Raw genomic sequence first — 24,917 nt, forward strand, 5'->3', positions numbered from 1 at the left:
GCAAACGTCAGATAAAATTTTGAAAAGATTTTTATCTTGTTACGCCAAAGAAGTATAACTTCTAACGCGTGTATAACCAAATAAGAAACTCATTTTTACAACAGTTGGTAAACGTACTTCAAAACAATAGCAATCCCAAGTTCCCAGATTTTCTCTCACACATGGATATCTTTGAAACAGCGACATCGAAGACTTCTAGGCAAGCACATTTTAAATAAGGGGCTTCTATAGGTAGGTACTAATTGACGTCTGCGATTGAAATCACGTCTGAGAAGAAAGTAGCCCCTAACTTAAGGATAGTCCGTCAAAGCTACCTATTCGGGTATACACCTACCTATTATATACCATTAATATGGGCTACCTGTTCGATATGTTACATCATATTAGTTGGGCACCGGGATTAATCCTGGGCGTAACCAGGGATTTAAGAGTAATTTCCTAGCGTAGCATCTGGAATTAAGTGAGCAGCAAGTAGTTTTCGGGTGCCTAAGATAGATTTCAGACCCCAGTGTTGAATACTAAACTTATCACTTCTCGTGAGATAACAATGAAACTCTGTGGTTCCTACTACCCGGGCTCTGGCGAGTGAAAGAGACGGCAACATTCAAAACACGCGATAGAAAAAGGACACCACTATACATCGAAGCACACATTAAAATCGAGCAAAAGGTTGCCATCATTCATCAAAGCTAGATAGCAACATTCGAATCACGTGAGCGAGAGAAATGCCGAAGCGAGATGGCAATATTAAACTGAAATGAATTTCTTCGTATTCGGGATGTTCTCTCAGTTAACAGAATCCGTAAGATATAGACAACCGAATTACAGAAATTAAACGAGCTCTATTACATACAAAATGTTCTGTATACTTAGCATACTGTGGCCTTAATCTTAAGTTAACCGCTTAAAGCAGTATTATTGTTATATTGCTATTGTTTTGTTCCAGAATTATAATACTGTTTAAGATGTCAAGATATATTTAACAATACTCATTTTAAGATAATACTGTTTTAAGCAATGATAGTACCCCAGTACTTACAAGAAAGTAATAAGATGTTGTTTAACGAGTGATGTGAAAACAAAATGCTTTTTCTATTTAATTTTTTTTATTTTTATTACAATCTATTTACAATTTCTCTATGTAGGTATTTGAATAATTAATTCCATATATCAAGTAGATATTTTTTCTCTTTTATCATATTGGCTATGAACTCCTCAGGTTCATTTACTTCATCGCCATAAGTTGCTATACATTCAGTTATCGCCTCTCTAACTGAAGGCGCCATTTTCTTGATATCTCCACAAACATAGACATGCGCTCCTTTTAGTATTAATTTAGCTAATTTCTCGCTATTTTGTTTTATAGCTTCCTGTAACAATGATATATATTTCGGCTTAAAGACATTTCTTTCTTAAAAAGAAAACAATAATTCACTTACATCGGGAATACAATTATATTTTAAAATTAGTAGATACAAAATCTCAAATGTACCATATTATTAAAAAGTTAAATTTTTTGTTGGTGGTTAAAGAAATAGTTAGCGAGCGATAATACAAATCCTTTATAAGAAAGAGGTCACATTAACTTATATTTTAAAACACAACCGCTATAACACAAGGTATATTTTCTTATGGTAAAGTTTTCACTACCGGCCGTAGACTTGTATGGAATGGCGAAAAACAATAATTAGTACAATTTTTTATATCTCGGAAAACCGACAATTATACTCATTTGTATGGATTGGCTAATGACCGCCACTTAAAAAAATAAAGAAAATGACGCAATAGTATGCAAACCAAAATATTCAAGCGTAAAACTAACCTGTACATAACCACTTTCAGTGTTGCCACATCTAGAAAACGATGTCGTCAATTCATTAAGAACTCCATTCGAAAGGAAATTATTCAATTCTTCTTCATATATAAAATCGTACTTTGGGTTTCGACAGCCAAAAAACAGCCACGCATAACCAAATTTAGTTACTGGATTTTTTTTCTGTATATTTCGTCTCTCTTCTAGAAATCCTATAAAGGGCGATACCCCAGTACCTGGTCCTATCAATATAATTGGTGTATCTAAACTTTCTGGTAAGCAAAAACCATTTATATTCTTTCTTATATAAATAGGAATTTTGGTTTCTACATTGCTGATATTCATATTTTTCATTCTCTCTTCTAAGTCACAATTATCGTGTTTTATGATAATATCTTCCAACCATCCGGTCGTCACTCCCTTTCTATTATTACCAATATCCATAACAGAAAAACAGACTTTGATAAAACTGTTTTCATGATCACTGTTGGCAATAGAATAAGGCCTTGGTAAAAGTCTTGGTAGATATTCCAATATTAATCCTATCGGTGGTTTACAGGATGTGAATATAGAAAGTATGTCCAGCAAGCATATCCGTTCGTTAAGTATATGGGTGGTATATGCTATGGAGCCTTCTTTGCTACTAAAGTATTCTAGGATCCTTTTTTCACTTGCATCTTTTGTGTGCATTGACAGTGATAAAAGAAAAAGCTGGAAAATAGAAATATTTACAACAATTTCTTATTAATAACATCTTTGATGCATGATGCCGTGATGCAAGATGTGAAGTTTACTAGGCTACAAAAGATTGCTAATTCATTCAACGCAATTGTATATTATTTTATTACAAATTACCGAAAGAAATCTTTAAGATATGTCTCAAAGAGTTTATATAAAACGTAAGCTTTCAGAAAAATCCCATTATAATGTTAAAGATTACTTTAACGATAAAAAAGTGTAAATTGTTTTAACTTTATAGCTTAATATTAATTTACTGTGAGATGGTGATATCAACCATTCAAATGGGGCAACTACAAGTCGCGTTCATGGTAGTTTTATGTTTAATTAAAATTCAAAATTATTTATTCACTATAACATTTAACCAATACAAGTAAATAAATAATAATACAATACAGACAATACACACATCGCCATCTAGTTCCGAAGTAAGCGTAGCTTGTGTTATGGATACATATATAACTGATGAATAATTTTTAGAATTATATACATAAATTTATAATACAAAAAACTTATAATACATAGATAAGCAACCAGCCACTGAAAAACATTCATGTTGTGGTAAATGTGGTAACACGAAAACACTTTCCAGGTGTGGTACTCGAACCCACAACCTTGGACCCAGAAAGCAGGGTCGATGCCCACTGCGCCAATTGGCCAGTTGTAGCCCACGGCTTAGAACGCGGTTTTTAAGTTTTTAATGAATTTGCGGGAGCCGTACAATTTCCCAGGATAAAAAGCAACCAATGTGTTAATCCAGGATATAATCTATGTCCATTCCAAAATTCAGCCAAATTGGTTCAGTAGTTTTTGCGTGAAAGCCTCACAAACTTTCACATTTATAATATTATAACATTAGTAGGATAGGATAACTTGACTGAAGGTACAATCTTTATGCAATGTTACAAGCCATTTTTTTAGTTACAACTTAGAGCAGAATGTGTTTCGAATCCTGCTTAAGTTTTGGTTATGAAGCAGACCAAACCATCCTAAGCATTAGAAAATTAGAAACGGTTACTGTTGTTATATTAGCAAATGTAAATTTGTTGTTGAATAGATTTATTAACAAAGACATTTATAGCCTAAAATATGTGTATGATAGTTGTAACAGATGAAATTAAGTTACCTTTTTCAAAACACCCCTCAAGTCAACACAGTATGTAAGTATGTGCCTCAAAGTTGATTCCACTGGTATATGTGGTGGTACTTTGACACCTTTCTTTCCAGCATCTGTACTAATTGTATAGTTAATATCTGCTAAATCATTTATGTTTAAATGTTCGAGAAGATTATCTACATCTGATTGACTGTTTTGAGGTATAATTCCTATTGTGTCTCCAGGTCTGAAGTCTAGGTTGCTGCCCTGAAAATTTTAAAACAGTCAAACAAGGATCCCTTAAACATAATTCAAACATTCACATGAGAGGTTTTAGAAAAAAAAAACATATAATTTACATATCTCGTGCAATTCTAAAGTTCTGTACAACCATTCTGCTGAGGAGTGTAACATAATGTTCTCCGATGGCAAATACCTAAGTTATCTAACATGGCCCTTATATCACTGTTACCAAACAGCAAATGCTAAACGATTGTCAATTCTCAAATTCCACTTTGATTTTTAATTAATCCTATGCAATTTTGTAAATGTTGCTTAACTTCATGATTGTGTTTTAGGAAATTAATGAACTTATTAACCTGACATGTTATCTTTAAGTAATAAGAAATATCTAGAGCTACAAATAGTCTTTGATTCAACAGCTACAAATAGTCTTAGATTCAACAGGTCCACGGTACAAAACTGGATGAATTAACTCACCCAGTGCTGAAGACCTAGAATAGCCCGCACAAACACACAAACCATCCGCACAAACGTCGGTACATCCCCACATATCCCCTATACTAAGAGACTAGTATGACTTTTTAAGAATGGCAATCAATTTAAATGGCCATTCACAACAATACTGTGCTAAAGTTTGAGAGTGTTTTGTGGTAGAGAATTGCGATAAAAACATGTTAACGTAAATTAATGTTTGAATCATCATTTAGTATTTTTCTTTTCAGAATAAACTCTATTAACACTTAAGATTAAAAAAAAAATTACATACTTTAACATCAAATGTGATTTCATAAGCTGCCTTACAGTTTTCATCCAAAGCTGTCAGCCTCCTCCACCTATGGATTGGTGCATTAAATACCTCACTGGCAGCAAACGGTAACAAAGGTTCCTGCTTATACACTGTCTTGTATTCCTATAAGAAAAACAACATATTATACCACATTCCTCTATTTTTTAAATATGTAACATTATAGTATGTAGTTTATTATTGTAATATGTATAAACATTATTATATCATTTATATGTAAATTTTTAGTTAGGGCCAAAATTTTCATTTCTGCACAAACCTTTTCCTTAGGAATTACTTTCATCAAAGGTCTGTAAAGATTGCTTTAGAGATAATACCTCCTTTGCAAACCTACACTAGCTTTAAAGTTTCTCTATTGGTTGTTTTTTTGAGAGTGCAACACAAATGCAAGTGGTTTTCAGGACTTATCAGTCAACTTGGTCCTTTAAAGATTGTTGCCATACTACATGGTCTTGCACCACTCGTACCAAACAATTTAATTGATGTCCATCTAATGCTGTGTTTTCAACTTTGACAGAAAGGATGCACGCACCTACCCAATTCCTACCCTAATGCTGTGGACGTACCGGTAAATATGTATTCCCCTTACACTTATTGGTGGAAGAAGCCAGTAGGTAGCTTCCCAACTTTAATCCAATTCTTAACAAATATTTGGTATCATAGTCATCTATTTTACATCCAAATTATTTTTAGGCCCTCCTGCTCTTTCATGGGACCCTATAAATATAATGTTGAGTTTGTGCTTGTTGGAGAAGGTCCTTCTTCAAAATAATCTCATGACTCACAGCAGTTTCTGCCTACCTGACTCATATATAGAAACATCTATAATGAGTAATGACTAAAAGTGTAACGTTCGAATAGTTCGCAGTGTTTTGCGATTTTGTCACACTGCAACTTTTAAAGAACAACAATCAAATTTAAGACCCTGCATGAATAAAGCGCTGAATACCGATGTTTTTCCACATTTATTTTTAGTCCTTACTCATTAGCTGTTTCTAAGACTTTTTACTATGTCACAATATTAGAAAATATTGAAAATACTTACATGAGATCCTGTAAAGTTAATTTTTATCGCATTCTCTTTAAGTTTTGGTAAACTTAACACCACAGTTTCATTTAAAGATTCGAATAGCCCTTGGAAATTACGACTTATAACCATTTTGAAATTATATTAATTAGTATCACAGAATATAGGTTATTAGTTAGCCTTAAACATTACACATTTGAACTGAGAACTTCAAATTCAAAAGGTATGGATTATGGAACTCAATTAGATTGAAGTTTCAATTTTAATTTGACAATTCAAAGACAAGTGAGAACACTGACGACATGTCAACAAGATGTCACTTGACTGAAACTGACGGTTCATACCCGCAGAGCTTAAAAAGATTACTGCTATTCATTAAAATGCGTCAAAATTAAAATTTGATCTTCCTCCTGTTTCATTTTTACTCATTTCCAAAAGCGTGTCTCCTCCATCCCAGGATGGATAGGTACCTTATTGGTAAATTATGTAAAAGCATGACTCTTATGTCATCTTTGCTTATGCCAAAACTTATCCAGCCGTATTAAGTGACAATTTTTTCTATCCCCTTTGTTGTCCCCTATGCTATATAAAATGATACACTTTAAGGAACTCAAAAGGAATTAAAACGAAACACTTAAACTAATGAGGAAATGTTAAATATAACGACAAAGTGTTTTATGGTAACATTTTATTGAGTCTTGGCAATGCTTATTTTTCGACGATTTTATTCAATCACCCACTGTAAAATACAAAATTACATTACATACAAAACTGCATAAATGAGTACTTATCGTATAATAAATATTTAAATTTGCTATTTTTCTCACATTCTCTATATAGCTTAAGAATCAGTTTACTAACACGAATTTATTGTTAAAAATTACTGTTGTGAGTGCAGGGTAGGTAAAAGAACTTACATTCAATCGGTACACCTTCATTGCCTGTGTAACCAACAATACATTCGGGACACACGGTAGTATCACAAGGATTTTGCGTTTCAGTCGGGAAAGCTGGACTTAATTCAGCTGGTGGTGGCTACAATTGTGAATTTATCGGTTTTAAATAGATTTGTAAAGATAGCTTATTAAAAACTTGCACACTGTTCAACAACGTATAATATGTGATAGTACAAAGTAAAACTTCTAAAATAAATTGTAATTCATTAAAGACCTCGTTACCTCTCTTTCTTAACGTTATATATTTCTTCTTCGAATTCGCCCTAGATGGGTCATCTTGGGCGAATTGAATTTCGAAGAAGTAATATCGCTCGGCAAAAGAATATCGAAGCGCCTAAAAAGTTTCACTCTAAAATATAAGTAAATGGAATTACCTCTAATCGGTACAAATAGGATAATTTACACGGGTCCCAAGTGGTGCAAAGTGTAGCGTTGTGCATCATATCCTTTCTAGGCTCATCACCAAAGTAATCAAAACTGATAACGATATTGTTGTCTATCGCACACTTCTCTAAAAACTCGCTTACTGATATCTATAAAAATTATTTTATGTTTTAATGTAACTATATTGGATTTATATTGCAGCTAACCAAATACTTAGAAAGGTACCTTTGTTTTATTACCACAGTCTAAAGTTCCATTTTGGAAGTAATTATTTTCACGTTCCCCATTTCCAAGGCAGAACATCCAACCTTCATGGAACGAGTATTCTATTGGCGCAACTTCAGCTTCAATGCAAGGATCAACTGATAAAGGTATAGAATTCTGCCCATATGTACATTTCCGTTCGTGCATATTTGCTTGAACACGATAAGCGTCCAGGTCTGGTTCTGAACCTTCGGGGCATTCGAAATAGTTACCTAAAAGGTTTAAAAAAGATTGCTACTGAAGTTGATAATAAATTAGAAAAAATTAAATTTTAGTTTAATATCATCGCTTAAGACATTTCACAGCGTGGCTTAGTACATAGTTAAGAAAAAAACAGAAACGCAAAGTGATGTATGTGGTGATGTAAGTAGTGTGCGTTCCAGTACGCATCTGTGGGAGTTCAATAAACTACTATACCTTATAAACTTCCACTCTAGCCACACTGGATCGTCATTCGGCAAATTCATTTATTATTATTATTTAACTCTTTATTTGTACACCACTATGAAGTTAGGAAAAAAAACCAATAGAAATACAAAGACAGAAGTAGAATACAAAAGGCGGCCTTATCGCTTAGTAGCGATCTCTGCCAGGCAACCTTTGGATTAAGACATTTACCATCAGGTAAGACCGTAATCCTTCGATAAAATAAAAATTACCATTCTGGATGATATAAGTTGTTTTATAATGAGTTGTTACAACAGTCCTAACAGTGAGTCCATTTCCACCGCTCTTAATATTTTCCATTAGCACTTCTTGCGCTGCGCGTTGCTCCCTTGACCACTTCGCTGCTTCTTCAGCTAGAATCTGTCTACTTATTTTACCTTCTGATTGAGTCGACTGCGAAAACAAGCTTAAGGTCAATTTCATACACATCACAAGAAAACTTTCATAACATAACTAATTGTAGTCTCTTGATATGTATTTAATGTATTTTCTCTGTAACAACTTTTTTTTCTTTCGTGTACAATAAAAGTGTATTCATTCATTCATAACTCTTGGATGCAATATGACAAACAAGTACAAAAAATGCTGACTAAATTTGCATTCGTTTTTTTTTAAATGCTCCGAAATATATTTTATACATATAAATAGACTATCTTAAAATGCAGTATAATATTAAATGGCACTTGCCTGAGGAGGACTTTCCATTATTACATGTGGCCTGCCAAGAGTGTGCTGCCATATAAGCTGGGCGGCAACTTTATGTTTCGTGCTATGATGTAATGGTTGAATCTGGAGTATACCGTACCAAGCAAGTTCCCTATACACGCTGTCTGGTAGATATCCAGTCTGTAAGTTTCATTTCAGTAGAAAAATATAAATAATTCTGTGTACAATTAAAAAAAAAATCGATTCAAATTAAAAGGAGTAGGGTACACCTTAAAAAATCACTCACCGGCATAAAATCCATATGCCACTGTAACGTGAAAAATTCATTTTAAGTATACTATATATTCGTCTTATTATGCGCTATGAAAAATTTTATGGCTACTACGCGTTTTTAAAATTTAAAATACCTCTTCTTCAGTCTGGTCCGTTGTATCTATATGGATGAAATTTAAATACCTTTAGTCATTAATTATTTGATTTCAAATTAGTATATAAGTTATTGCACATAAAACTCTAATAGATTACAAACAGGAACCTTCATCATCATTTTCGGCTGCTTTCACCATTAGCTAGAAAAAACTTTATGGTCAAAAAAATTATCGAATTATACGATCAAAATAACAATAAATATATAGTTTTATTTAAATAACCTCTATAAATAATAAGTTTAAAAATATGTTTAAAATTATTTTGTTTAACATTTGCATCTCTGCGAAAGTTCTTGTTAAAGTAAAAAAGGTTATTGGTTTAACGAACACTTTTATGACTCCATTTGAATTTTGTTATCGAAACAGGTTAAACATCATCGTTAAACTACATCGTTAGGAAAACTGAGTAAAAAACGATTAATTAGTCACACAACATTTTAAACAATATAGCAACGGCTTTATAGGAAAAGAGGGATCAAAATAGGCTACAAAATAATTAACACCGGATAATTTAACATATAAGGATTAAATTTTATCTATACAATTCGGTCTTTATTTATTCTGTACTTTACCATAATTTGACAAGTAAAATCCCAGATTTGTAATTCAATCTGTGATTCATTGATTTGTTTTTTTTTGTTGTGGGGTTCTCCGAGCCGAATTTTTAATTCTGAGTCTTTATCATGGATGTAATTTAATGTTATCAGAATCTTGTTGAAACTTTGAAAAGTGATGAATACTCTCGACAAACAACTAGCCGATCTTCGGATCTACGCGAACGAGTTGGACGCGAAACTGCAAGATGATATCAACGCATCCAAACTTAAACCATCAATTCCACCAAAAAAGAATAAAGCGCCTCTACCACAAATACCGCAAAGTTACACTGTTAAATCAGCGTGCGAACCGTCGTATTCATCACGGCTTGACTATGGCACCCGTATAAGTTCTACATACTCTAACTTGGTGCCTGTGAAAAGTTGTATCGTGAGGAATTCCGCGCGAGTCCGCAGCGGGGATGTGCTTTTATACAGTAACCTAATGCCTCCCGGTGGCACAAACCATGTTTATTCAAACCTTCCTATGCAACGCCATGTTGAGAGTTTTTACGACAGGGATACGCGTTCGGAACTGTCGCGTATAAGCGATATCGGTGCGCAGTCTAACTACAGTGAGCTTCGTCGGCCAGGATCAGCTTACGCACCTTCCTCAGCGTCAGTGAACGCTCAAGATTTCTCCACATATGGTGGGTCACAAGCTTCATCCACCTATGAGTCTCTATATGAGCCGATTAACCCAAGGCCATGTAGTCAATTGTCTGGTACATCGTTATATGGAGGGTATGTTGGAGCTACTGTAGAGCCTACACCGGAGCCAGATGAAGCATTGTATTGTGGTAACTGTTATCGCTGTGGAGAGAAGATCATGGGAGAAACAACAGGTTGCACAGCTATGGAGAGAATATACCATATTAAGTGCTTCTGTTGTCAACAATGTGAGATTAATCTTCAGGTATGCCTGTTTCTTTATTATGTAACTATAGTTTATTAGCATTAAGAAAATAATGAGTCACTGATTTCCATTATCCCAACCACACTAAATATAGTATGTTATTAATTACTTTAATTAAATATACCCAGTCAAAAAGATTTTTAATAAATTAATTATTTTTTTTAATTTTTAATTAAAAAATGTAGTAAAGTGTGTATGCTTAACATTTTAATAAAGTTTAACATTTAGTGTTATTATAAGAGCCTACAAAAGGTAGAGATAGGCTCATCTTTTTTAGCCTTAAAAAATTTAACGAGAATATTTGGTGAACTATATATACTTAAAAATTTAAAGAAATTAAGTGTGGAGTAAAATAAAAATAAAAAATTTTGGTAATGAAATCAAATATTTTTCTTATTAGTTTAAATATCATAATACGTAATATATATTTATATTATTAAATCACTGTTTCTTAAGCATATGGGAACAAACAGTAGTTGCAATAATTTTTTTTTTTATATCAGGCATTTATAAGGAAAATCTTCAGATTTCTCTTCCTTAAGGCTAATAATAATAATAAAGATTTATTTATTCCATCTAAATTTACAAAGAAGTTTCAATCCTTACAAACTACTTGTGTTAGTTCTTGGTTATTGTGATTTAATAAATTCTTAACTTAGTGATAGTATGTTAGTCCTTTTGTTAGATGGATCCCATAAGATTGGTTGGAAGCCTCCATATTTCACATTTTTTTGTCTTGGGCAGACTTCATCAACTCTACCCCAGCAATGTGGATTTTAAGGATAACAATTACAAAATATTTGCCTAAATATTATGAATATATGATTTAAAGGCCAGAGTACAATATTATTATCTTCATGTTTTACAGTTAATTTAAATTACAGGGAAGGCCTTTTTATGCGGTGCAAGGCAGAGCACTCTGTGAGAGCGATTATCTAGAAACCCTTGAAAAATGCTGTGTATGTGGTGATCCTATACTGGACAGGATATTAAGAGCCACCGGAAAGCCATACCATCCCCGCTGTTTCACATGTGTAGTCTGTCAGAAGAGCCTTGATGGTATACCTTTTACAGTTGATGCGGTTAATCGCATACATTGTATTGAAGACTTTCACAAAAGGTGAGTGCTCGTAATCCCTAACATAAAGTTCTTACACAGAATTTCTTAATTATAGGTTTTGAAACTGTAATTCAGGAGTTTTGGAATGGGGACTGTATACATAAAACATGAAACAAGCAAAAAATCAATGCTCAATGCAAAACATGCAATGTTTAAGTCAAAACAATGTTTTTTAATTTGGTTTTTGATGGGTGCCAGAAGCCATAGTTAAGTTGATTATCTTTAATTGCTAACACAAATACATAAAACTAAAGAGACATATAATGTTCATCTATTTGAAGAGTTATCTAAAACATTGATGCAGTGGGCAGCAACCCCGCTTTGAGGTAGTGGGTTTGATTCCCACAACTGAAATATGTTTGTTTTATGAACATGAATGTTTTAGTTTCTGGGTGTCTGTATAATATTAGTATTTATGTATATTATTCATAAAAATATTCATTAGTAATCTTAGTACCAATAACATAAACTAGTATATTTATGTATACAAAGCTGTCCACAGAGCTGACGAGGATGACAAAAATAACTTAAAATTTATTAGAAATTTCATATTTTCAGATATGCTCCGAGGTGCGCGCGTTGCCGCGAACCAATAGTACCCGAAGGGGGCGCTGAAGAGACCGTGCGAATCGTAGCCCTGGACAAAAGCTTCCATATAGCTTGCTACGCTTGTGAAGACTGCGGTGCTTCCCTATGCTCTAGGGAGCAAGGTAGGGGATGCTATCCGCTAGACGGACATCTTTATTGCAAGGAGTGCAATGCCAGGCGCATTCAAGATCTGTCTAGAAATATCAACTAGGTCAAAGATTTAAATCGTTAGATATGCCCAAGATTTATAAAAATTCAATGTTCAAGATTTATTACATTTATTACAACTAGGCCTAGTTTATAAGCACTCTTGAAATGTAAAGTCTGTCTATTTGTAGTGACTCTATCAAATTCAAAATTCATTTGTTTCAAGTAGGCCTAGATTATGAGCACTTTTTGAAACGTAAAGTCAGTTTGTTTATAGTGACTACCACCAGTTTGGAAGGCAGATTTCACTGAAAAGAGCTGGCAAGAAACTCAGCAGATTGCTCTTTTTCAAAATCATTTGACAACCTCCCTGGCGCAATGGAGAGGATATTTTAATTCTCCTGTTACTATGAACACAAGAGAAGTAACAGGAGAATTAAAATATCACATGCTTCAACAGTAAAGGAAAACGTCGTGAGGAAACCTGCATGCCTGAGAGTTCTACATAATGTTGTAATAGGTGGGTGGACTCCACCAATCCGCACTGGGCAAGCGTGGTGGACTACGGCCTTAACCCCTTCTCATTGTAGGAGGAGGAGATCTTTGCTCTGTAGTGGGCTTGTAATGGGTTGATGTTATGAAGACGATGATTGCGAAGTTCCGCATCAATATAAAATAAAATCGAGGGTGTATCCAACCATTAAAATCTTTGGATTAGGCGTAAGTGAAATGCAAACTCAAATATTAATAAATTATACTCACAATAATCAATCACACTGCCATTAATTAAGATTTGAAATGTATTAATATAGTTAATTAAAAAAATTCAGGGGAACATAGAATCCTTGTTTGGAAGTTGGATCAAAAAAGTTATTTTTTCAAGTAATGGAAATCAGATTTTTGTTTTATATTCTGTCAAAAGTCCGAGCTAAAGAACTGTAAGCAAATTTGTGCTTTAATTTGATGCAAATAAGATCTAATTCACTCTTCAAGTACGATACTAGCAAATATTTTTAATTTCCGCTTCAAGTTCTCTTATTATTCAATACTTTTGCTTAATTAGTTTTATTGTATTTAGTCAACACATTTACCTACCGACATTCCTAATCGCATTTTTAGTTCAGTTTATATTAGCAGGCTGTGTGTTTAAACCGTTTTTGTAGTTTAAAAGTTAGTTCTCACAGTATTAATATAATCAAAGCATTTTTGAAAATATGTGATTTTTAGATTTTAAGTTAAGATAATTAATATCTGTCGATAGTCGCGCATTTTATTAAGGGCCATTCGCATTGTACATTCGGAATGCTATTTTTTTAAATAAAATGAGTTATTGTTAAAACCTAGCATGCCATTATATGAAATATTGAATAATGGCCAGTACGCTAGGCCTTAAGTCTGCTAAAAGCATTTTGTGTCGATCAATAAAACAAAGTACCAAAAAAAAAGTTTATTTATATTAAACAATTTGACAGTCAATAGATTTCCTTTGGAACTCACACCAGGTAATCCTGAATTGTAGATTATTTTTAAAATTGTGTTTTCACAATGAAATATTTAAATAAAAAAGTGTGCAACGCTGATGGGAAACTTGCTGCAAACAATATTATAATAATAATGAACGTTTTCCTTTCATTTGTATTTTCTGTCATTGATGTAATTTTGTGTCGTAGAGAATCAACTGCACTACTGTCTATTCCATACAAACCGTAGTTAACTTTCACGAGATCGAATATGTAAACGTAGGTAGAAGAACTCGCACTAGACATGCTGGACCAGATCCGTCAACCAATGAGAATTCACCAGTCGCATTGTAACTCAAGTTTTGTATAATAAAGAGCTTTGAATATCTTGGTTTACCCACTTGTCTGCCATTTTCTTTTTAAATTGCGAATGCAAAAAATTTAAAAAAAACATGCCTGTAACTAAAAGTTGTTTCAATATAATCAATAATTGATCAATAAGTTGTACATTTGGTGCAGTACATGTGAATAAATAAAACTAAAATTATAGACTTCAATAAACTAAAAACAATACTTCAATCAATTTTAATCAAGTCAATTTGGACATATATTTTAGTTTTTAGTTTATTCACTGATGACTAGATTTAGGGCTTTTATTTCACAAGAACATTTTATTTTGTATAACGATAATTATATTTTGTGTATCATTTAGTGCTGACGCCAACTATTAATAAGTTCAAGTAATGGCGGACAGTAGGTAAGCCAGACTCAATAATAAGTTTTTTTTTACAATTCTGTTTACAGAATAGGCTGCCCTAATAAGTGCGAACCTTTACTGTATATTATAAAATACTTTAGAATTAATTTTTATTCCCCCTTTATTATAATTATAGAAAAGGTGCCATTTTTATGTATATAATGAAATTAGGTTGTGTATAACTTTTAGTTTTTATTTTCGATGTAATTATGTACTTATTTAGTATAATTTTCTTTAATCTTTTATTTGTCGGTCATTTTTTTTTTACAATTTCTATTGAATTGTAGATTAAACGTATTCTTGTATTCAAGATTATTAATATAATGAATTAAATAATATTCTGAGAAAAATAACATGAAATTACCCTAAGAGGTTGTGACAATGAGTCAGTAGTTTGCTGTCACTCATCAACATCGCTGGGCGTGACTAGAGCAGTTTAGTACGACTACCATAAGAAAATATACTTTCTAAAGCGCCTTTTATAGCTTATTATTATAATCGCGAATCATATTTTATGGAATCGAAAGAGTGCCAGTGTCAGTGTGCTAAGTGTGAGATATGTTAAACTTTTTCGATCAAGCGCCATCTATTTATAATACTGTGAAACTGACGGCGCTCTTCACTAGATGGCACTCTTTCGATATCGTATAATAAATTCCACACTAGCCCCTCAGAATGGCATGTGGCAATGGAAAATACGCCTCGGCATAAGTATGCGAGAGTGTCCAAGGAACTAAAAAGACTTAGTTTAGATGCTGAATTATTAGAACCCGTTGTTTTACGCTTATATTACGTAGTAAGTGACTATGAGATTATGCCAGTTTAGAATATAAGCAATAAATGTTACGTACGAGTGAATGTAAATAAAAAACTCGACACTTTATTTTGTTACTTTTTTGAAGTCCTACCTTATCCAAATAACTATAATATTTCGCGTCATAGTATTTTTTAATGAAACAGTCGAAAAAAGAATACGCTAACTATTAACGGACTGGGTGTGAGCAGAACTCTGATTTGAACAAAGTGAAAGTACAGAATACTGGGTACTAAGAGAATGACCATTACTGTTGTCTAGTTTAAACTTCGAAATTATGGAGGGTAGAGGTAAGGAGAGTCATCTGTGTATATGAAAAAATGTCGTCAAAATGTATTAAATTAGGATGGCGCCACATTTGCATCAGGGTAACTCTTAAAAGAAGCGCCAAATATAAATATTGTTAGAGTAGGCTTGAAAAATAAACAAGAAAGTATGGAGATACAAGGAAGTAAGGTTATATTTACCACAATATTTTGTACAACGTAAGTTGTTGAAATTCTCAATAATTAACTACTTTAGTCGATAATGACATTAAATATTTTAACTCGGCATACTTCAATTCATCTACGATTGCTACCTTCATACCATACCCTGTGCATCCACCAGCGCCATTGTGGAGGATTTTTGAACTGTTATTTAGCGCATACACTGGACACCTTTTTCAACTTTTCTCCCATATAAGATGACTCTCCTTACCTCTACCCTTCATATTCGAAATGAAGAAACTACAATTTTTTTTCTTTTAGGTTATTTTAAATGGCCTGGTAAGCTTTTAAATTCTAGCCTTCTTCAAAGGACTGTCGCTATTACGTAACAAAAAGTTCCAAATGGAAGTACAATAATTTAATAAAATACGTCACTGTCCCGAAATCGATGTGATCATATAGGTAGTAAGTACCTACTGAATATGGAATTTCCAGAGTTTTCATGCAAATTATATAATTAACAGGACGAAGAATTTAAATAAAACAAAAACATAACTCATAAATTTTTTTTATTTCTTATTCTGCATACTAACATATACAACACATTTCTTTCTCAAGTGTTTGACTCCAATCGTCACATGTAAACTTATAAACTAAAATTACATAAACCAGAAGACTTTGGCTCCTTTCAATTCAAAAACATTAAAGTATAAACTATCTAATTTGTCACGCTCTTTAAAAATATAAAAACAAAAATGCCATTTCTTCAACACTTACTGGGGAAAAGTACAATTCTTTTTTACAATAATATTACATATCGTCAAATGGTACTTAAAAATAAATTCGCGAGTATCAATACTAAACTAGTTTTATAGGAAAAGAAATTAGTTGATTACAAATACCAACATAGCAAAACTTTATTATTATTTTTAAGGAACAGCAAAATTTTAAATTTATTAAAGGTTATCTTGAATAAGATGCATTTGAAATTACCAAAGAAAAAAATCAAATTCATCGCATATGTCGAAAAGTATGGTGGATCCTTAAAAGGATCTATCGTACCTAGGGCTACTAGGTACAAGAACACGTCAACTGAGAGGAATTGACAATATTGCCAAACGTTATAAAATAGCCTGTTCGTTGTTTTTTTTTTTATGAACGGTAACTCACTCGGATTATTTCTACTTCGCAAAGCTTTGCGAAAAACGCAAGTAGAATTGCAAAGCGATTGTTCCCGGTGAGTTTTTTCCTTTACTCCAGCACGGTTAGCATGGGCAGTAGACAATTATCTCCCCCGATTATATCCCTGACAGGGGATATAATTAACGTGTCCACCTGCTAAAGCACGGGAACGTGGAATAGAAGACGTTCACCACCGTTTATTATTACACATATATTATTTCCGCAGTGCGCCTGTGCACGTAGCGTTGTTAAAGCTGTGGGAGAAGATAATTTAATCCTTTCCCGGGGAGATAATTATTGTCTCCTGCTAGCCGCCGCGCTGGGGCGATAGGAAGAATTCAAGCATTAAAACAAGAATTCTTGAAAACCATCATTTGCAAATGGCGATATAAAGCAGTACTAAACTAAATCTGTAATTTATATCACATTAAACTTAGATCATATACAGTTTAGTTTTGATACACCCGAACGTCATCACTTTTCAAGATATTTTAAAACATTTCCCACAAATCGATGGGATAAGACCAACTCTTTCAACCCGCTTCCGCGGTGGCATGTACTTCACCGCAGGTTTCATCAAAGCCTTGGGATTGGTTGCAGTCGGAATGAAAATTAGCACGCCACCACCGCGGAGGTCCTGTTTTTCACTTCGATTAATAGTTCTGTATAAGAAAGTAAACATAGCTGCCAATTATCTTGTACAAAAATCGCTAAACTGAACTAAATTGCGAGGGGTCAAAATGGTGCCATCCTTTTTTACAGGACAGCACTACTTTATGAATTTAGTCAAGAGCTCCTTGTACAGCAGAATTGGCACCATTATATGATTATTTTTGTCTACAATTTACGAAACTTCTCAAAAACCACTTTTAATCAAAAATAATAACAGACGAATTCTAATAGGCAAAATATTATGCAAAACAAAACATTGTTTAATTTTCACAGTAAGATTTACACATACATTTTACATTTAGTACGACAATATATTTAAGAAGGACCCATTAAAACATATATATTTATTGTGTTACTTATTCAGTTAAGCAAATATCTTTTGCATTAACAAAATACAATCGAAAATAACGACCAATCAAAATCTATGAAAGCAATTATTATTTTTGTTTTTGAAGCGGTATAGTTTTTAGTATTAGTAAACCTAATAAATTCTGTTCCATTGTTACGAAACTTACTAAGTTCTTCATCTGTTTTAATGGCGGCTGACAAAGTTATGGACACAGTATAAAGATGGTAATTCAAAACAGATTAGTAATTGAAGTATATCTATGATGAAGTTAAATTATCTAGAAAAGATTACTTAGTTGTTTCATTTTATTTACTAAAGTTCATTATAATGTAGATGATCTTTTGATTGTCCAGCATAATGAAATGACGGGATTCACTGGTGTTCAAAGTTTTAGTGTTTCATCTTTCTTTTACTAACCTACCTAAAATTACCATCACGTTACTACGATATAAGCAAGGAGGTATACAATTATTTCTGTGTTTTCTCAATGATGAGACGTTCGTTTTCGGGTTGACGTCAGAGTAAAATAAACCTAACACCAGTTTTTTTAGAGGTTTAGTTCGTCTACACGACTGACTAAAGTCAGCGCTTCTGGCGAAACATTTGTTAAAAAAAAAAGTAATACAGAATGTACCAACTTAAAGCTATTCACATATGGTCTATTTTGAGAGTTTTAAATTAAGATTTTTGTGGTTAATCAACATTTCTTAAATATAGTTCAAGGGGTACATACCACGAAAACGTAAGCTTACAGAAAAATCCTATTATAACATTAAGGATTATTTAAACGATAAAAAAGCTTGGGTGTGAATTGCTCTAGCTTCATAGCTTAATTTAAATTTACTCGAAGATGGTGATAACAAAAAAAAAAAAAGAAAATTTACCCGGCTAAGTTTGTTGTGGGCTCTTCTTAGACCCGGGCGCGTTTGGAACCCTCGTAGCTTTAGATTTAAGTTGGCGAACGAAGTCATCACCATCCCGTTACAATTATGTAAACAAATATGTATGAACGCTTCATAAGTGCCTGTGATAGGCCTACATGAATAAAGAAATTTTGAATTTGAATTTGAATTTTGATATTTTTGGATTTGTCGATATTTCGACCCAGTTGCATGGACCGTGGTCACGACGGGAAATATCGACAAATCCAAAAATATTATCGTGGTATGTGCCCGTTGAACTATATTTAAGAAATTGTTTATTTTACTTTGACGTTGTTTTAATACTCGATATCGCGCATTCAAATATCTCATCAATGTCATTACCGATTCTGTTGAACATAAATCTCTAAAGTTCTGGGTTAAGACCTATAAATTTAGTTTCAAATTACTTGCTATAATATTATTCATTACAATAGTAGTATAGTTGAGAACTATCTACTATACCCGTAGAATATATATTAGTAGAGTAAGTGCTATCCTTTTCCACGGGAAACATTGTAAAAAGGACAGTACTACTATTAAGACTGGTAACAACAGAATTGGTGGCAGTGCAGTGGGCACTGCTGTACCTTGCCCCAAAGTCCTGTGAAGCGTTACTCTTATAGAGATTCAAATTATTTATAGCCAGTCGATTAATTAGTTTCTATTCAGTGCCCATTTCATAATATGTACAGTCCGCTTGGCGTATCGGGCTCGTTTCAACTAGTTATAACTAAGGAGCTGGTGGAATCTACGGTATTTCGTCTGTGGTTAATACAGTTTCAAAAATACCAGAAAGCTTTAGGCTTTGTAAGAAGTTTTATTGTAAGAATTTCAAAATTCAGTATAAATTTATTTGTAAAACATGTTATCTGTAAGTTACATCAAACTGTGATCCGAAAACATCGCGTAGTTTGGTCAGTGACCGCACACCGTGATTGAGTCGTGGTTCACGCGATAGTATCCATGTAAAATATTTAATATTTCACAAAATATTTAGTTAATATAAAAGTTGTAGTACAAAAGTTGTTAGTTTTAATCTAAACAACTACAGACCGTAAGCTTTATGATATTTTTTTTTAAACCCTCTGTATGGTATTCTACACCATGTTCATCATCATGCTTCATTAATAAATGAATTTCTTTTTTTTTCCGTATATAGATCGTGAGTATTTTTTGCACAGGATTGGTACTCAGTCAACGAACAATTGGCTATATTGCATTACATCCACAAACACTTAAAAATACAATGATAATAAGAGCTAGTTTGATATACAACGTAAAAGTCCTTCCTCTGCAAGTGTTAAATAAAAACATGCAGTGCTTTTATGCTATTATGAAGTGCACGCCACTGTTCAAAATGCGTGTTGACCGTACTTGTGGTCATCGCCAGAAACGAATTGTCTCATGGCCATTCCCACTTGCTCTAGGAACATGACGTCTTCGGACAAAATGAGACATTTATTTCTTATTTGTGCCATACAACGTATTGAGACTCAACATTTTTATCATTAAACTGGCAACTTGACTATATTTATTGGAATGGAACAATTTGGGGCATATTTTCGACCCCTATATTAACACGACATAAAAGTGAGTTCGGGTGTAAGGCACAGAGGAGAATACGCTGATTTTGCCAGGTGACGTCATGTTCCAACGCACGAATGCATGATAGTTTGATCACATAAACACTTCATCGTCTTATTATATTTGTTATCACAGCAATTATGATAAAACTTTAATCCCACTACTTTTTCCTTATAATTATGTACAAAGTTAAACGGAGTAGCTTTACACAAGAAACACTGTTTGAAACATTTTGTTATAATTATTAGAACTACTTAGTTTCCAAGGTCTGTTGGACCAATATGTAGAAAATTTTAGCCACCAGCTCCTCGCTAATTTCCTTAATTCTACGATGAAATATTGAATAAAGAACAAATATTATAATACTTCCAAATATATCGCATTTTCAAAAACAAAACTATCTATGGCATTGCCACCTTTTATAAATCGATTCTTTACACATATTAATTTCTAGTAAACAAATTCTTCACCATTTGACACCTCTGCAACTATCAAGTTTAGACGTCACAAATTGTAGTTTTAAATATTGAATAAGTGAATGGTCTGGTGTGGTCCGGGTACGGTTTGTAAGAGATACTCTTTGTTTTCTGTATTTTTGCTGCCTTTGAAGTGTTACATTGCTATCTCTCGCAGTTACTTATGTTTCTTTAAACCATCTTTACTTTATAAAATATATATTTAGTTTTGAAAATGCGATATGCAATAAAATTTTAATAATAGGTACAGAAATAGATGATAGAGTGTATCTCTGTTTATAACAGTTAATATCTTATAGTGCAAACAATCTTTTTTATATTACTCTAAAGTATGTTAAAAAACAAGTGTTGAAATAAATAAATTAGAGATTTTCTTAAATTATTTTTATATATTTTTGCAATATTTTTTTTAAGTTACTTTACACTTCACTATAAATTTGCGAAAAGATTGTTTACATAAATATAAATGTTTTTTTCTTACCCACCTTATAAAGACACAAAAGACAGACCATAGAATTATACTATTATATTACACATAAATTGTATTTTATGAATCCCATGCAACCATATTATAATATTGAAACGTTAGTGTGGATGGTACAAAGAATAAATATTTTGCATTTTCAACATATTTAATTCTTTTAAATTGCTATATATTAGGGGGAGTTCATAAAATACGTGAGACGTTTAAGGTTGGAGGGGGTCGAGTCAAATCTCATCTAATCTTACGTTAGAGCCCCCCCCCCCCCTCGGATTTTTTTTTTCCTAATTGAAACATAATAAAAATTATACTATTTTCGTCCATTGGTCTTTGTAAATTAACAATCCAACGCGTTTAAGACACACACATTTTGAAAAATCTCACGTGTAATTGGGGGATTAGTTGAATAAAATCTCACATCTCACGTAATTTATAGACGGCCCCTTATTGTATTGTAGTATTACAACTTTCAATGGTTACTATGGTTTTACTTTCTGACTTATAAGTGTGAAATATTTAACCTAATCACATCGCGCCGCATCAAATATTTTAGCCAATCACAATGCAAGACATATATAAGCGCGAAACGTCTCTATCCGCTATAATTGGCCGTTGCGTGTGTGAGTAAAATAGCTAGTCTTATGTAGTTAATGTATTTATAGCATCAAAGTTTTTATTTCATTGATGGCGTGGGGTAATATAAGAAATAAAGTGCTACTTCTGCCATTTACTGCGATCACCAAATATGCCCAGCATGGTGATTACGGGCAAACCTGGAAGTGCTTGGGAGAGGCCTTTAGTTCAGCAGTGGACTGTTATAGGCTATTAATGATTAGATAACTCTTTTTTGCATTAGCGATTAACGTCGTGTTACTTATATAAGTGTTACTAAACAATGTGAAATAAATGCTCAAAATATGTAATAAAAATAATTTTTGTTGCCTTCTAGCATTATGTATTTATAAAGTTAAGATTTAAGCAAGAATTCAAGAAACTCTATTAATGAAAGTAAGTATATTATTGTTGTTTTGTTCACTGCCTGAACATAGAAACTTCATTATATACGAGTAGAATTTTAAGTAGTGATAACATAAATAAATTTCTAAACCAGTTATTTGAACTTCAAGGAATGTAAGGGTAAGCCTACACTTATGTACTTAGGATATTTTTAGACAATAGTCAGAGCTGGTGGTAATTTATGACAATGTACTTGATAAAAACTACAGTTTGTAATATTGTATGTCAAGTCTCACTTGTGCATGGAAATCTGTGATGGAGTAATGAGCAATAGCATTTATTGTTTGTGAAACCAATTAACAACGTGAAGGCTTCTGTTAAACGATAATGCGTTATTTTATCATTCGTAAATAAATTCCTGCTAAGTCACGTCCAAGTGAGCGATCTCTTTCATAATTGTAAGAATACAACATAAAATGTATTTACATGGCAGCAAGCGCTTTCTTTCACATCCGTTAGAAATTGTCAAGACAGCCTATAGAGGTGGGAATTAGCAGCCTAACAAACAGACTTTAATTTAACAGACTTTAAACCAAAAATAATTATAATAGAATAAAGGAAGTTCAGTCCATCAGGTCATTACTACGCTTCAGGACAGCCACAAAATGTAAATATTACAATTATAACAATAATTATATAAATTATAATTATTTTATTGTTGTAGCGTTATGGTAATTATTTTGCATAAATAATGTATTTAAGAATGAATTACCAGATATTGGTGATTGCCATTCACCATTACATCTGATTAATGTTTTTGAATACAAGGTTAAATTTGATAAAGGATGAAACTTACATAGAAATGTGAAAATTCACAAAAAAAAAAACTATAAATAACTCGTCAAATCAGCCAGTAGGCTTAAGTGTGCTTTGTAACGATCAGTAACAACTGGACTCCTAAACTTTCGTCCCCTATCAAGTACTTCCCTAAAATTTCCCACCAGCTCTTGGACCATTCACCAAGCTTTAAAATTATAGCAACTAAACTTACACTTCATTATATTATACAAGAAATACAATTATTTTACAATGCAACTTTTTATCTTATCTTAATAGTAGTAAAGCTTTTGTTTCGCGAACGCTTCTTTAAATTCATAACAATTTACAGATATTATATAAAAACAAAATAAACGAAGCAATTCATAGCACGAACATCGTAAAAATTAAATAAAATAAAATTTTTGTAATCTGCAAATAAAACGATTCATATGATCTACTTGTTATAATGGTGTTAATTTTTATGCATACAAATCTCTAAAAAGAAATTACTATCTTTTTTATAATATTGTGTGTGGAAAGAGGATTTATGACGACGGTGGGGTAAAAGTGGTATTTAACGGTATAGAAAATGCTAGATAATTTCAATAAACGTAAGTCTAACATTCATTATTACTTCTTAACGCTAGAAATTAATGATACCACTTTATCTTTAAATTATTAATCATTTCCGAACGATACGTTTTATTTTGGTTTTGTCTACGTGAATCATAGACTATTGTAGCTCTTATGTATGTATTATTATGCTAATGGCAAAAGGGGTTATATACCTAAGGGGTTCTTGATACTTGGTATACTTCCTTTTAGAGAAAAAACTGCATAAGTTCTCATAAAATAATACGTGACGATCATAACATCAAATTACATTTACGGTCGCGAAAAAAAAAATGAAGCTCCCAAATAATACACCCACAAAAAAAATTACAGATGTCAACATGTGTCAATTTTTCGTTTACTTTCGATTTTCATATCATATTTTAATCATAATTTTTGCTTTTAAAGATGGTGTCACTTACCCCCTTTCCAAATAACAGTTTTAAAATAAAGATTGACGTTTTTTTAACTTAATAACAGTACGCGCGATCTAAGTTGGCCGGACTGAAATAAGTCACGAGAAATTTTTGGGTTTTTAAAGGTGTCATGGTATTTCGCGATCGTTCTTCCAGAGCCAACTTCAAGAAAGATTGTGCGATCTGTAGTTTATTATAGTTTTGCAACTATATCGAATAACAAAACTGTAACTTAGTTACAACTTTGTCAAAATATTTATTTGAATATTTCTCTTATTTTTAGTTCTTTGTCGCTTAAGATAATTTCCAAAATGTAAACAACCTTGATGTGTTTAAACCTAAATGTACATATAAATAATGTACTAAATATGTTATATACGAAATAAGAGTGATATTTACAGTTTTATAGCGGTTCCAGATATTTTATAATATAAATTAAAATAAAAAAACCATCACAAAATTGTTTATGTTCTGTATATTATCTGAAGCAACAGAGTATAGTGTGAATTATCATGGTGGTTACACAACACATGATGTAACAACCATAAAATCCACCAGTTGATATTCCATATCATTGGCTTGCTGTTTAGATATCTCCCGTATCGATAACAAGTTTTGAGAATTCATGTCATTCTTATGTCTTAAGGCATATTTTTGGAAATCGCCAGCGTTTAGAATCACCAATGAATAAATATACCAAGACTTCTACACACATCGCCATCTAGCCCCAAATTAAGCGTTGCTTGTTTTGTG

At 32.6% G+C, this 24,917-nt stretch overlaps 3 protein-coding genes across 3 annotated transcripts; 1 reads left to right on the forward strand and 2 right to left on the reverse strand.

Annotated features, from left to right (window-relative positions):
• Positions 1-1,093: 1,093 nt before the first annotated feature.
• Positions 1,094-6,153, reverse strand: LOC120629877 (methionine synthase reductase). The gene is made up of 5 exons (XM_039898951.1): positions 5,741-6,153; positions 4,657-4,800; positions 3,678-3,914; positions 1,823-2,524; positions 1,094-1,370 (listed from the first exon to the last, which is right to left on the reverse strand). Exons 1-5 carry the CDS (start codon positions 5,852-5,854, stop codon positions 1,158-1,160), a joined length of 1,410 nt encoding a protein of 469 aa, XP_039754885.1. The 5' UTR covers positions 5,855-6,153; the 3' UTR covers positions 1,094-1,157.
• Positions 6,154-6,393: 240 nt separating this feature from the next.
• On the reverse strand, positions 6,394-9,185 carry LOC120629878. The gene is made up of 10 exons (XM_039898953.1): positions 9,090-9,185; positions 8,975-9,008; positions 8,847-8,872; positions 8,726-8,746; positions 8,461-8,619; positions 7,986-8,166; positions 7,288-7,538; positions 7,053-7,211; positions 6,640-6,757; positions 6,394-6,461 (listed from the first exon to the last, which is right to left on the reverse strand). Exons 1-10 carry the CDS (start codon positions 9,144-9,146, stop codon positions 6,451-6,453), a joined length of 1,017 nt encoding a protein of 338 aa, XP_039754887.1. The 5' UTR covers positions 9,147-9,185; the 3' UTR covers positions 6,394-6,450.
• Positions 9,186-9,505: 320 nt separating this feature from the next.
• On the forward strand, positions 9,506-12,384 carry LOC120629743 (lipoma-preferred partner homolog). The gene is made up of 3 exons (XM_039898759.1): positions 9,506-10,379; positions 11,264-11,499; positions 12,058-12,384. The coding sequence occupies exons 1-3, from the start codon at positions 9,600-9,602 to the stop codon at positions 12,296-12,298; spliced, it is 1,257 nt and encodes a 418-aa protein (XP_039754693.1). The 5' UTR covers positions 9,506-9,599; the 3' UTR covers positions 12,299-12,384.
• Positions 12,385-24,917: the final 12,533 nt, after the last annotated feature.

The sequence above is a fragment of the Pararge aegeria genome, chromosome 15 (assembly GCF_905163445.1).
Source record: "Pararge aegeria chromosome 15, ilParAegt1.1, whole genome shotgun sequence".
Taxonomy (NCBI): domain Eukaryota; kingdom Metazoa; phylum Arthropoda; class Insecta; order Lepidoptera; family Nymphalidae; genus Pararge; species Pararge aegeria.